Source organism: Lissotriton helveticus, chromosome 6 (genome assembly GCF_964261635.1).
Source record: "Lissotriton helveticus chromosome 6, aLisHel1.1, whole genome shotgun sequence".
Taxonomy (NCBI): domain Eukaryota; kingdom Metazoa; phylum Chordata; class Amphibia; order Caudata; family Salamandridae; genus Lissotriton; species Lissotriton helveticus.
The window spans coordinates 938,662,889-938,677,310 of NC_136067.1; the positions used below are offsets into that span (position 1 = coordinate 938,662,889).

Genomic DNA, 14,422 nt, shown 5'->3' on the forward strand with positions numbered 1-14,422 from the left:
GGCTGAGTTTGTCCACTCTGCTGTTTAGAGATCCCGTCAGGTGTTGAACCACCATATGCCCTGACGTTCCAGCCCTGTCCAGAGACACAGTGCCTCTTGACAAAGGGTCGACGACCCCACCCTGACCTTTTTTGTTGCAGTAGGACATGGCAGTGGTGTTGTCTATGAACATCTGCACTACCCTTCCCTTGCTGGAGGGTAGAAAGGCTTTCAATGCCAGTCGGATCGCCAAGAGTTCCAGCATGTTGATGATGGAGACCGGATGCTGCCAGAGACCAGAGTCCTCGGATCTCCACCTCTCCCTGATGGCTGTCCCATCCCAGAAGTGACGCATCTGTCACTACTAATAGATCTGGTTGGGGAAGGGAGAGGAGTCTGCTTCTGACCCAATCGCAGGTTGTGAGCCACCACTTCAGATTGTTTGTTAGTTAGTTAGTCAATAACTTTATTTCGGCCAACTAGGACCATAAAAGTGCATTGTTACAATCATCAGCCAACAAAGGAAAAATAAATAACAAATAAACTGTACAATCATATATCTACAGTCATTATAGTATAAAAATAATGGTGGACCATTATCATAAAATCTGATGAAAACAGTTATTAAATTCATTTGAAGCTAATGATTATTAAGATAAAACAGAGAGCTAGGGCGAAGTTCCCAGTTAGCTGAACCCACAATGGTTTATTAAAATAACATACATAAAACACTCCACAGTGTCACTTGAGAAAGCCCCTCCGCCTGTGCCACATACTATTTAGAAAGCGCGATACGGCAAAAACAGTTGGAGGGTGGGTGTCATATTTTAATATTCTATAGGCCTCTAGACAGCGCCTGGACCCTAGGTTTCTGCATATTGGGGCTAGCCATCGTTTGCGTGGCAGATGGTATGCAGTGCAGACAAACAGCACATGAGTTTCAGATTCTACCCTATATTTGCACACCAGGCATTCTTCCTTGTTCTCTGTAGCCCATTTGCTGGAAAAACTCATTAGTGGGAGGGTCCCCATTCTGAATTGCATGTACAGTAGTCTGGCCAAAGACGGGTTGATCATATCCAAGCAGGATTCTCTTCTGTATTCAGCCTTTCCTTGAAGGAACTCTACTGTCAACCGACCACCGGTGGCCCTTTCCTGGAGGGATGATAGGTTATAGTGCCTGTAATGCCGCACAAGGTCTAGCCTGGATATTAGTGGGCATGCTAACTCGGGCGTTTTCCAGAGGTCCTGCCTACCTATCCTAGCGCAGAAATCCCTTATGTGAGCAAGCCACGGTATTGTTTTGTTGGTTAAATTAGATAGGACCTCCCTGAGCTCGGCTCTGTAGCAGGACAACTCCGGTGTCGCCCATACCCTACGCCAGAATGTAATGGGCCTAAGGGCAATCTCTTCATCAATGGGCTGCAAGCCCAAGTCCATGCGGAGGGGAACTAAGGGGGTACTACGAGGCAGGCCCAATAGTTGCCTCATGAAGTTGTGCTCTATTTTCATGAGGTTAGAGGACCTACAGTGCCCCCACCGTTCAGCCATGTATAGGGTGGCTCCCCTGGCTTGGACTTTATATATTTCAACAACAGGGGCGGCTGGCTTGAACGTGGAGGTTCTGTGCATTTTCATGATCCCCCTCCCCCCCCCCCACCGTCTGGGTTAGCTTGAGACTTGCCTTGGCCAGTTAGGTTTCCCACTCAAGATGTTCTGATAATGTAATGCCCAGGTACTCGAATGTCCTCACTCTTTCCAAGGTGTACCATCTAAGGAAGGGTTTGAGCGGGAGGTTTTGGGGGGATTGAAGATCATGAATTTGGTCTTGGTTAAATTGATCTCCAAGCCCCTCAAGTTGCAAAACTTTGCAAAACCATTCAGGGTGCATTGTATACCCGTTGGTGTTTTGGACAACAACAGAATGTCGTCCGCGAACATCAACGCGGGAACCTTCCCCGAGACTAGCCTTGGTGTGTCGTTGTCTTTAATACTATTTAGATGTTCGATGAGCCCATTGATGTAAAGACAAAATAGGGTGGGGGCGAGCACACATCCCTGGCATACCCCCTTTTTGACACGGAAGCGTGTAGAAAGTTCCCCATATTTTCCACATCTTACTTGTGCATAATTCCAGGCGTGTAGCCTCACTAACACGTCAAGGAGGTAAGGTGGAATCCTAAGGTTGTGTAGTACTTTCCAAAGTTTTTCCCTGGGAACTAAGTCAAAGGCCGACTTCAGGTCGACGAATATGAGATAGAGGCTGCCACCCTCTATACTCACCGTCTTCCAGTAAAGTAGTTGTAGTCTAAATATCTGGTCGACGGTTGACGCACTCGCCCTGAAGCCGGCCTGATATGGACTTAGTATCTCCTTCTCCTCTATCCAACCCTATATTTGGTCCAGAAGGAGCCGTCCCATCAGTTTTTGGGTGGTGTCTATTAGACTGATGAGCCTGTAGTCTGAGGGTAGGAGAGGGCAACCTTTTTTTATGTATGGGGATTATCTCAGCCCACGCCAGGTGTCCGGGTGGATCCATACCCTTCAGGATGGCGTTAAACAGAGCACACAAGTAGGGGACCCAAATTTTGGGCTTCCAGTTGAAACTCCTGGGAAGGCCTTGGAGAGTCTGTAAAAACGCCCACTGCATTCTGCTCATCATACAGTGCCCCAAAGTGTGTTTCCCAAACTTTGGGCGCTATGTTGGGTTCTAGGGCAGGTCGCCCTTCCCTATCCCCGGAACTTACTATTGCCCAAAATGATTTCAGGTCTTTATCATTCACGACAATCCTAAGGGCTTCCCACTTCTCCGCTTCCCAGTTTTTTTTTTCTGTTTGAGTAATCCCCTTGTACCTCGCCCTAAGATGTTTGATTACTGACCTATCCTTTGCCTTCACTGCGTTTAAAATATCCTGTTTGGCTTTGCGACAGCTAGCGTTAAAGCAGGGACATTTGGGGCAATTATTTTCCCTTGGTTTTGTCACCAGATAAAATGCATCAAACAATTTTGCCGTTAGCTGCTCATGAATTTTTAGTGGCCTGTCCTGTGACCCTGCTTGAGACTCACCTCGTCCTACCTCCCACAATTCAGTTAGCAATCGTAGTGCTAGCTGGTATATGTTGACTATTTTAGGCAGGGATTGCTGGTTATGACTCCATCTGACTCTCCGCCTATTATTAGATAGCGTCAGTGCATTGAGCTCTCTAATAGGCACTAGTGGGGGGTTGGACATGCTCATACTCCCTAGTTTCAGAGTCATTATCAGGGCATTGTGGTCACTATCCTGTCTCTGGTGGACGATAAAGTCAAGGACCCTATCCCAGGTTCTAGTCTCGACAGGGATATGGTCAAGCAAGGAGGCCTGCCCCTCTCTATTGAACGTGAGCTGGCCCGGCCGGTCAGATTTGGTCCTCCCATTGCAAGCCCTCAGTGAGAGGGCCAAAGTAAGTGAGTGGAGTTGCATGACCAGTGGTGTCCAGGCTTTAATCGGTGTAATCTGTGGGTCGGGTATAGATCAATGCTGGTCCTCCTCAGTGGGCACACCTAGGGATGGATCAATAAGAGGCTCGAATTGGCAATTAAAATCGCCTCCTATGATCAACAAAATTGCTGGGTCCAAAGTTGGTATGAAACGTCCCAGCTGATCTATAGCACCCGATTCCTGTCTGTTATTCACAGGTCTGGAGTAGACATTAATTAGGGCTATGTGTACCTTTGAGGAGAGTGTTAGCAGAACACATTGGACATCATTGGTGGAAGATGAAATCTGCTTGGCTTTAACGCTGAGGTGTGTACCCACCCAGATGGTTAGACCGCCTGACGGTCTCACCCTCCCCTTAGTGGTAGCCAGAAAATTAATAGAAGCAAAGCATACTCTCTGATATTCTTCCCTGGCCCTTGTCTCTTGGAATATGCAGATATCATGGTTATCCACAAAACGTCCCCAGTCTGGGCAGGGTAGTTTGTTCTTGAGTCCTGCCAGGTTCCAGGACAGGATCCGCATGCTATCACCCTGTGCTCTTGTTCTACATTGTGCCTCAGTGCTGGTGGCACACAGAGCCAAAAGATCTCTGGCATGAGCTCTGCATGAGCTATCGGGTGGCCCACCTAGTTCTCCACTGGGGCCCCTCTGAACTACTAGAGGTGGGGCAGCCAGAGCCCTCCCTCGCTGTATGGTCACTGGTGGTAAGCTAGAGCACAGAGCACTATCCGTGCTACTCCCCCCAGCCAAGCAAGGCCCACTGAACTCTAATGCAGCCCTTTGTGCCTGCCGGAGTATTGAGGGGTTATCCCCTTCCTGTTGCTCCTCCCCCAGTCAGTCCACCTCCTCAAGACCTTCAAACCTGTTATTCACCCTGATGTTAAATTGGGGGCGCCTGTTGTACAGGTCCCATCTCTCAGCTCTCCTTTACGGTCTCAGGGCCCATCTTTTGGGTTATAGGTACTGCACTATCTGTTAGCATTGTATGTTGTTGGGTATAGAAGAAGTTAAAAGAATGGAGACTGATACCTGTTGGGGCATTCTGATAGTCGGAGTGTGAAGTACATTTCTGACAGAGTTAGGATTTTTTAAATTAATAACAACACATTCCCCTAGGTCTGTTTTCCTGCGGGTTCCCACCCACCCTACTCTTCTAACCATTATAATTTACCCTGCTCTGGCGTGCTCGAAATATTTGTATCTTGCAAGCCAAAATAGGGATTTATTTCTAAGTTCAAGTGGGGTCTCTTTTGCATTAGGTGCAATTGGCGGGGTTCCTGTCAGTATGACAACTTATGGGGCGCATGCCAGGGGGAGATTTATATGTGGTAGGTGGGTTTCATCAAGCGCACTCCTAGCGACTTGATAAACATGCCTCCTCTTGTTGCTATTGGCATCCAGGATTGGGGGGTGGGGATTATCACTGCATCTTGTGGCGGGGGGAATGCGCTCTACTCTCGGGGCCTGGCTGGGGTTACTATTTCTCTTCTCCTGTCTACCTCTCTCTGCCCCTCCGTGGGTGCTCCCTCCATGGTGCATTCTCTCCTTATTGTGTGTGTTAAAGATGGAGTATCAAAGAAAAACCAAAGGTGGTGATGGACGGAGAATTGACAATACAAACACTCACCCCCAGTCAACTGATCTGGGTTTAATCCATCACCGTTCTTTAGCTCACTCCGCCACCCCAGTTCAGACATGGCCATATGCAAATCAGTCTGACCCTGTGCCTCATGGGAACAGTCCAGCCCGAACTGCCAAGCCATGTCTTCCCTGGACCGGAATCAAGCTTCCCAGGACCGGTTTCTGGCATTACAGCCGTCTTCAGCCGGGCTTGCTTGACTCTAGTGGCAAAGTGAGCAAGGGACTCATGTCTGGGAATACCCTGCCAACTTAGGGCGAACAAAGAAAAACCAAAGGTGGTGATGGACGGAGCCATCACAGCCACTTTCAGTCCCTCTCCTTACTTTCCTGGCGGTGAAATTAGGTTGTGCGGCAGATCCTACACCCCATGCTGCCATCGCTTTCTCAAGTTTATCTAATCTAATGTTTAGAGGGGCTAGTTCAACTCTGAGTGTGGCCCTCACTTTGTCGTGTAAAGCCTCCTTCAGATTACATGCCCATGGTGGGTAGAGAGTGTCTCCACTAGCAGGTTGGTGGCTAACCTGTTCGGGATCTTGCTCTGTGCTCCTCTCATCGTCGACTACAGTCTCCCCACAGAGTTTTTTTTCCCTAGGGCCGGCCTCAGAGGTTAAGTTGCGTTTGCCATTTTTGGGGACGGTTGTACAAGGTCTGCCCTTACGCAAGACGTTTTTTGGTGGGATGTCCCGGGTGTGCGTCTTACTTTGTTCGGCCAGCAGTGATTGGGACGTAATTACTGGTGTGGGTGGGTCCAGTGTTTGAATAAATATATCTGGAGTGAGTGACAGCCTCCGCTCCGTTAGTTTAATTTCAGTATTGACCACCCCAATAGTGTTCTGTAGCATATTGTCTATTGATGTTTGTGGTGGTGGAGGAGCACAACTAGTTTTGTTTCTACTGGGACCCACCTTTTCCCCATTTTTCTACTTACCTGTCTCTTGGTTCATACACCCAGTTAAACCTAGGGGTGAGCGGAAGGGAAACACCAGCCAACACAATTTATGCCTTAACTCACTGTCCACAACGCAACAGTCCTCTAATTTGCCGTTGCTCCTCGTAGTCCAGAGTTTTTAGTTACTTTATGGCCCAGTTCAGACAAAACATAAGTAGAACAGTGCTATAATTGCCTATCACCATCTCAGTCACACAGCACTGTATCGGGCCAAATGGTTGCTGCCTCAGAGTCTATGTCTCCAGGTCCGTGGGGATACAAAAGGTAAGGAAAGGCTTACCCACTATCTTCTTCATCTCGCTGGAGCCAGTAGGGTCTGCCAAGGGGGGTGGCACAGCCCAGCCTCCTCCGGCCTCTGACGGGCACAGACGGGCCCGCCCTTGGCCCGGGCTTCGACCGGGCCTCCCACGCGCGGCCCGCGCTGCGGGAGCCCCGTCAGGTATTTGAGGCACTGGGTAACTGGCGCGCTGTGAGCGTTGGCGGCAGCGCAACAGCGCTCCAAACCGCTTGGGACGCTGGGAGTTGTAGTTGCTCTGGATCCCGGTCCCGGTCAGCTTCCTCCTCCGAATACAGCCCCCCCAGCAGGGCCGGTAGCTGCAGTTGCACAGGCGGTTTCAGATTGTTTGCAGTTCTCTCCGAGATGTGTACTAGGTCAAAGAGATTCCCCTGTTGCTGTGCCCGTTAGAACTTCAGGTCCCATTGCAGAGCCTGCATATGCCAGTGGGCATGTGTCACAAGCAGGAGGCCATGAGGCCCAACAACCTCAGAGTCAATTTCTCCGTAATCCAGGATAGAGGCTGAAACATCTGTATTGCACTTTGAATATCCTGGACTCACTGTTCGAGAGGATAACCATGAACCTGCACTGTATCCAGAACAACTCCAATGAAAGAGCGTCTGAGAAGGGGTCAGGTGTTTGGTTTGATAGTGAACACCATGGAGTGCAGGAGGTCTGCCGTAGTCTGGAGGTGAGAGACGACTGCCTGGGACAAGCCCACCTTCAACAGACAGTCATCAGGATAGGGGAAGACTGCTACCTCTGATCTCTGTAAGTGAGTTGCAATCACCACCATCACCTTGGTGAACACCCGAGGGGAACATGTAAGGCATAAGGGGAGCATGGTGAACTGAAGTGTTTGTGATCTACAGTGACCCGCAGGTAAAGTCTGTGGACAGGCAGGATGGGGAAGTATGCGTCCTGCAAGTTCAATGCGACCATCCAGCCTCCCGGGTCCAGGGCAGACAGGACCTGAGCAAGGGTGAGCATTCGGAATCTCTCCTTTTTCAAGAAGAAATTGAGAAGTACAGGTCTTGTATACTACGAGGGCCTCTGTCCTTCTTGGGCACCAGAAAGTAGCAGGAATAGCAACCAGAACCTACTTCTAATGCAGACACCCTCCCTATGGCTCCCTTGGCCAAGAGAGGAACCAATTCCTGGAGGAATAAGGAGAGATGGTCCAACGTCATCCAGTCGTAAATGGGTGGAGGGCTGTGGGTCAAGAATGGGATGGACAATCTAGAGAACCCAGCGGTCTGATGTTAGTGATCTCCAGTGGTGCAGATGATGACGTATTCTGCCTCCGACTGGTTGCCCATGATGGTTGAAGGGCAAACTGAAAAGACTTAGAGGCTGTGGCAGCCTGGGGGAGTAGACTGCCCTGGCCTCTGACTGCCTGACCCACTGGGTCTGGGTGTACAGCATCCTCAGCCATGCATGGGCTACGAAGATCGGTGCCTTGATGGCTAGGCAGGTAGAGACACGGTTGGCAATTACTTCTCTAGTCACGAAAAGGAGCGAATGGCAGACTGGAGTTGGCAATGGGTCATGGAAAGGCCCATGGATCTGCCTTAGATCTGCTGTCTTCGAAGCCCTCCAGCCCGGAGTCTGCCTTTTCTCTGAAGTGACAGGAGCCATCAAAGGGCATGTCCATAAGCAAAGCCTGGAAATCCCCTGAAAACCCAATCATCCTCAGCCAGCTGTGGCACCGGAAGGCCACAGATGAAGAAACTGCTCTGCCTAGAAAGTGGGTTGTGTCCAACCTACATTGGATTGTGAAATTAGCTGCATCTCTCCCTTCAGTCACAGCTTGGGAGAGCATAGCCCGGGACTATATGCCGCGCCTGCACAATTGAATCCCAGAGAGAATGGGAGTAATAGCCCAAAAGGTACACAGTGTTCACAGACTGTAGTGCCAGGTTGGTTGAGGAAAATATCTTCCTGCCCAAGGTGTCCAGCTATTTGGATTCCCTATCCGGTGGGGTTGTAGGGACTGAGCCAGGCCAGGATTTACTCAGGAGATGAAGGCTTGGACCACCAAGCTCTCCGGGGTAGGGTATTGGGTGAGGAAACTGGGATCACTGGGGAGGGGCAACGGGCAATTGTCCTGTTCATAGGAGCCTATGGTAGGGCTGGGATCAGGCCCCAGGCAGGAAGTCCATCAGGGGTTAATTAAATGAAAGAAGCAGTTCTGAGAGGGGTGACTCCCAACGGAAGTCAAGAAGTTAGTCTTGACTGCCAGAGAGGGCAGGTTAAGTTAGAGGACCTCGGCCACCCTCGTATCTGGGGAGATATCCAGGCCACTGGCTTCCGCCAATTCCTCACATCAAGTGCCTCATTGGGGTCTAGGGACTGGTATTCATAAGGTCCAGTGGCCACTCCCAATCTTACCCAAGTCTCAGGCCTTAAGAATATGGCTGGGGCTCCAGCCTAGAGGGAATGGCTCCAAACGGTGCTGGACAATGCCCAGCAGGCTCTGTGTCAGAGTCCAGGATGTGAATGGGGGCAGTGCAGTCGTCAGCGGGCCCGGCGCCGGGGAAGATCAAGGTGTCTCGACCGGCACTGGTCCAGATCCATGGGTCCAAATGACGCTGAGGGCGAACCTGCCAGCGGAAGACCAGTAGGGACCCCTTCCGGACTCACAGGGCCCGAAGGCGCTCCAGCGGGGAGAAGCCACTCAAATATGAGGTGAATGGCCTTATAAAATTTGCAGAGTTGGGTGGGGGTCAGTCCAGCTCCCAGAAACTTGGGGAGACGCGGAGACCGCTCAAGCTCAATTGGAAAGGCAAGTCTCAAGTTTCAACGCTCCTTCTTCTCGTCGGATGACTTCGACGGACGAGGCGAGTTGAAGCCCTCTTTAACTTCTTGCTCTTTTTCTTCTTGTGGGAGTTACTAGAATGGGACAACTTTAAAGTAGGTCGATGGCTCCGTGACCGATGTCAGGACCTTTCTCCCAACTCTGGATCGAGACTGTCGTGTCGTCACTCATCGTGCGGCAAGGAGCTTGAGGAATCACTCCCTTAAGGCCTTGGGGTGAATGGCGCAACAGCTGACACAGGTCTTGGTGTCGTGGTCATCCTCAAGACACCAGAGACTGAAGAGGTGGGATTCCGTCACCAACATTTGCCGGTGACCATAACCGCAGGGCTTGAATCCAGCCTTCCTCTGTGACATCTCCGACACACTGGGAGACAATGTCTCAATCTTTGACAAAATGGTCAAAAAAGGTCAGAAAAAAGTGATGGGGGTAACTCTTCTATGGATCTGCACTGACTAGTACTGAAAGAAAAGAACTGACGTCAGTGTGTTGGGATGGCGCCTAGCTAGGTACTGCACATGTCCCTTCATACGTAGACAGCGCCACCTACCTTCACGCAAGGGTTCGGATCTAGACTAATGTCAAGGGATAATCCTAAAGTAAGGAATCTGCAGCTAGAAGTCTATCAGATTTCAAGCGTTAACAGGGCAGATGAATAACGGTTGCGATGCTTTACTGCAGAGACAATCTCCACACTATTTTGACCCTCTGTGCACAGAGCTGTGTATTTGAAATGCACTTCACTTACAGATTAAAGTTAAGAATTTATACGCCAAGTGAGACTGTGTAACTGCGCCAGTGCGATGAAAGATGTCGTTTTTGGCCTGCGCTGCCAGCTGCAGGCTTTGCTTCATTAATAGTACATCTGACAGCGAGAGCGAAAAAGAAAGATGTTAACGGTGTGCCACTGAACTTCTGCGTTAACCATTTATTTTATTCAGATATTATTTGATATAAAGTAACACATCAATTTGGGGCTAGTGAATTAGATCCAGCTGCGATAGAGAATTAAGAACCGATTAATGGGTGAAGCTGGATGCTGAATCCACCTCATTAGGCTTTTAGAGCAGCCATAATGTGTGTACTGTGGGAACCGTACAGTGCAATTCAGGAGACTTTAACGACACGCTCTGAGCGTTTCCCGCAGAGCCTCTGAAGCTATATTCTTCATATAACATGTGCGCCGGCAACAGCAGCCAAAAAGAAGGCCTTTGTTTTTCCACTTTGTAGTGGCCTCTCTCAGCTTTGCGTTTCTTGCACACAGGTAAATAAACTCATAATCCAGATGGCGCAACAGCTGTGAGAGCAGCACTCCGAAATCAACAGACAGTGGGCAATGCCCGCCATTTTCTCTTTTAAATGCTAACTAATATGTAATTCGGGAGCTCCGGTGCTGTTCGCATCTGCTCCCTTCGGCCAGCCAAAGGTTACAGGTGTTCCTGATGTCATTTCACAGCTAGGCGTGGGCCTGGACTGTGAGCGCGTGCCCGGGCTCCGGTCTCTGCCGACCACCTACCGGCTCTGCCATGCTGCGCCGCCATTTGCTGCATCTTCTGTGTCAGCTCCTGCTCGCGCTGCTGGGCCTGCGCGGCGAGGGCCCTTGACTCACTGCTGAGGCTTTGCTGAATACCGTCTTTTTCTAACCTTTAAAAGAAACAAAGGGAAAGCGGGCGTTAATCGAACATCAATGCATTTACCAAAATTGCTCGTCGTACAGGTTAAGTAATTCAAAAAGAACACAGCTTGACAAACCTAATTTTGCCACCTACTTTATTTATTTTTTATCCTGATGGTATTTGTAACTTGTTAAAGTACGTACATCTCCTTATGTAACTTACTTGTTCTAACCTTTAAATGAAACAAAGGGAAAGCGGGCGTTAATCGGACATCAATGCATTTACTAAAATTAATCGTCGTACAGGTTAAGTAATTCAAAAAGAACACAGCTTGACAAACCTAATTTTGCCACCTATTTTATTTTTTAATTATCCGGATGGTATTTGTAACTTGTTAAAGTGTATAAATCTCCTTATGTAACTTACTTGGTTCTGTTGTAAAGCGCTCTGACACCTTTGGGTAAAGTCGGCGCTATACTGCATTAAATAAATAAATAAAAAGAAATAAAGCATCGTTTTGGATCATTTCTGATGAGACCCTCACATCTCATCAAGGGCGAGCTACATTATCATGTAGCTGAAGTAAGTATTGGTTAATAATGCTTTCTAGAATTAAAAAAATTAAAAAAGAAATAACCAAAAAGATTATGGGACCCATAAATGCACAATATTAGGACGGCAGTCCATTCCCAGAGCCCCCATAACATTTTATTTGTTGGAAAACACAATAACTGCTGCTTCGTTTTCCTCAGGTCAATATAATGAGAGGTGTAAAGCGCGGGAAATGCACCCGAGGGCCGAGGCCAGTGATAAATGTACTGCAGAAAGTAACGTAGCAGAGGAGATTTTGTTGCCGTAGGTAGATACTTTCTCCTTCTGGTGGCTTTGACCGCTATTGGCACCACCCAGAAGAAGAATGAATATAAGAGGTTCTAGAGGGCAGTTGAAGGGGAGGGGGGGGGGGGGGGGGGGTAGGAGGCAGGCCTCGCAATGGAGACCAGAGACCAACACAGGGCCCATTCACAAGTGCAAGAGTGCCCGTATTTAATGTTTCAAGTGTGCTAGTTGAATGCCCACACTCTAATCGTCTCACGTGCCTGATAACACCCAGCAGTGACTTGGTGCAAAGAACGAAGTCAGAATGGACACAAGCTAAAGTTATCATTCAGAACTAAAACATCAGGCTGTCCTGTGACACTCTTACTCAAAAAAACAAAAGAGAATGCAAACTTTCTTTAAATGCGGATTAAAAATCTAAGGCCTTGAAATGACAGAAACAAACAGAAAAGGAGTTCGCCTTCCCAAAAAGGTAAAACAGTAATCAACAGTAATCATTTAAGGGTTATGGAGTGGCGTGCTACTCGCCAGAAAAGCGCTTCAACACCCATCAGGGGTAACAAGTGCTATATGAATGCAAATCTTTCTTCCCCTTTTATCCCTCCGCTATCCTTCTCACTCCAAGTAACTGACTAATATCCACCACTGAAATTACTTCATATTTTACCATATTAATTCACCACTAATCCTTTGTAGGCTTCCTGAATAGCGTGCGTCAACAAGCGCTATATAAATACAAACCTTTGTCCTCCTCTATCCTTCTGCTATCATTCCAAATCCAATTAACGGACTAACCTATCCACCACTTAAAATGTACTTTCATGTTTCACTATACTAATTCAACACTAATCCTCTATGGGTCCCGGAGAAGCGTGCTACTCGCAGAAAAAGCGCTTTGACGCCTCGTCAGGGGTAGTAAGCGCTATATAAATGCAATTACAATACAATGCAATTACAATATACTAAACAATAGGCGTCACCTCTGTGTAGTTATGGCTCTGATGAACTTTTGTTGAATAGTCACTTTTGAATTGCCTATAACTTTTTATTCCCCGGCCCAGGGGCGGCTCCAACCACTACGGGGGAGGAGCGTCACCCCCCTCTGCCAGCTCTTTAAAAAAATGTAAAAATAAAACGATAATCAAAAGGTTTAAAACCCGTTTTATTATTATTTAATTTAGCTTATGCCAGGATTTGGGGCGGGCCAGGGTGATTATAGGCTGGAGGAGTAGTGGTGGGCTCTACCTACACTGCGATTGTGGTTTTCTGGCCAGCTGTTTCAGACCAGCCAAAAACCACATGCGCAGTGAAGCTCTCTCCAACTTCAGCTACATTGCTGGGGTTGGAGAGAGCAGGCACTAACTCCCAGTCTGTCCTGGAGCGCACATCATCAGCGCTCAGGCCAATCCTGAAGCTGCTCTCATGCATGAGAGCAGCTTCAGCATTGGCCGCAAGGCAGGCTGGATGCTTGTGCCTGCCTGCAACGGCGGAGACAAGCGGAACAGTGCAAGGCAACCCTGGAGGGCAGTAGGAAGTATTTTTTTTGTCTGAATATTTTATATTTTTTTGTCTATGTCGTCACCCCTCCCCCTCTATTTTCCCAATATAAGCTGCTCCTGTCCCGGACAGATTTGCTCCAAATCTGGCAATTGCTTGGCGTAGTCATCCAAGGTCTTGCATGGCTATTTTCATCCAGTGGAAACAAGTTAAGGGTTGGTGAAAAAAGATGTGTTTTTACATTTAGCTGTCAAGGGAAATTTTGAGTCAGCCTACAGCCAAAGCCACTAAAGAACAAGTTACTTACCTTTGGTTATGCCTTATCAAGTAGAGACATTATCCAGCCGCAGATTCCTTTCCTTAGAATATCCCCAGGTGTCAGAATGGATCGAAAAGATTTTTGAACAGTGCTCCTATGTGCCCATAGGTGGAGTGTTTCAGCTACTCATCAGCGGGGTCGTGTCTGGAAGTGGTGTGTGTGGTACCTACATAGACACCACCTCGGATAGTCTCTCTACCAGGCAGGGTGTTACAGAAGGCAAGTAACTTGGTAATTTGCTAGAGACTTCTAGTGGCAGATTCCTTACCTAAGAATGGATACCCAAGCAAACTCCTCCCCGGAGGTGGGGCTGCAAACCCGATTAGACTTAGAAGTCCAGCAGGACTGAAACGGCGAAGTGCCCGTCATGGCGGGCCCGACTGTCCAGGCAGTAATGTTTTGTGTACGTGTGCAGTAATGCCCACGCCGCTGCCTGACAGATGTCCAGGAGAGAAATGCTGCATGCTAACACAATGGTCACAGCCTTTCCTCTGGTAGAGTTAGTGCTCAAGCCCTCAGGGGCTGTTTCTTGGCCAATGCATAGCAGATCTTAATGCATAGGATGATCCACACCGACATAGCCCATGAAGAGTTGATCATCCACCTAAAACTCTTTTCTTTGATCAAGGTAGAACAACATTCTTTTTTGGCTAAGACGGTGGAGTCTCACCTTCTCTTTCGAGGCATGAGGTGCAGCAAAGAAGGTAGACCGGGTAATGCCCTGGCCTACATGGAAGGTAGTGTCAGTCAGTCAAATTAACTTTATTCGATTTGATAAAATCATACAAAGTACATAAAAACAGAATTGTTTACAATTAAAAATAGATTAAACAGTTACTTTGTAAATAAGTTAATTTGGCATAATTTTCCATTAAAATCTTTAAAAGCGAGTTATATACACTGGTTTGGCAAATTCATAAGTCTTCTAGATCTGGATGCCGCCACTAGGAAATTGGCCATGGCAAAAGTAATGCATATATTTCCTAGGGATTTTAAATATAGCATGG

General features: G+C 48.2%; 1 protein-coding gene across 1 annotated transcript in view; it reads right to left on the reverse strand.

Annotated features, from left to right (window-relative positions):
- Positions 1–14,422, reverse strand: part of SDCCAG8 (SHH signaling and ciliogenesis regulator SDCCAG8) — a 1,463,224-nt gene that overhangs the window by 778,176 nt on the left and 670,626 nt on the right. Inside the window, exon 14 of the mRNA XM_078648583.1 lies at positions 10,663–10,790. Within this exon, the coding sequence (XP_078504709.1) occupies positions 10,663–10,790 (128 nt within the window). The remainder of the gene's footprint in view (positions 1–10,662; positions 10,791–14,422) is intronic.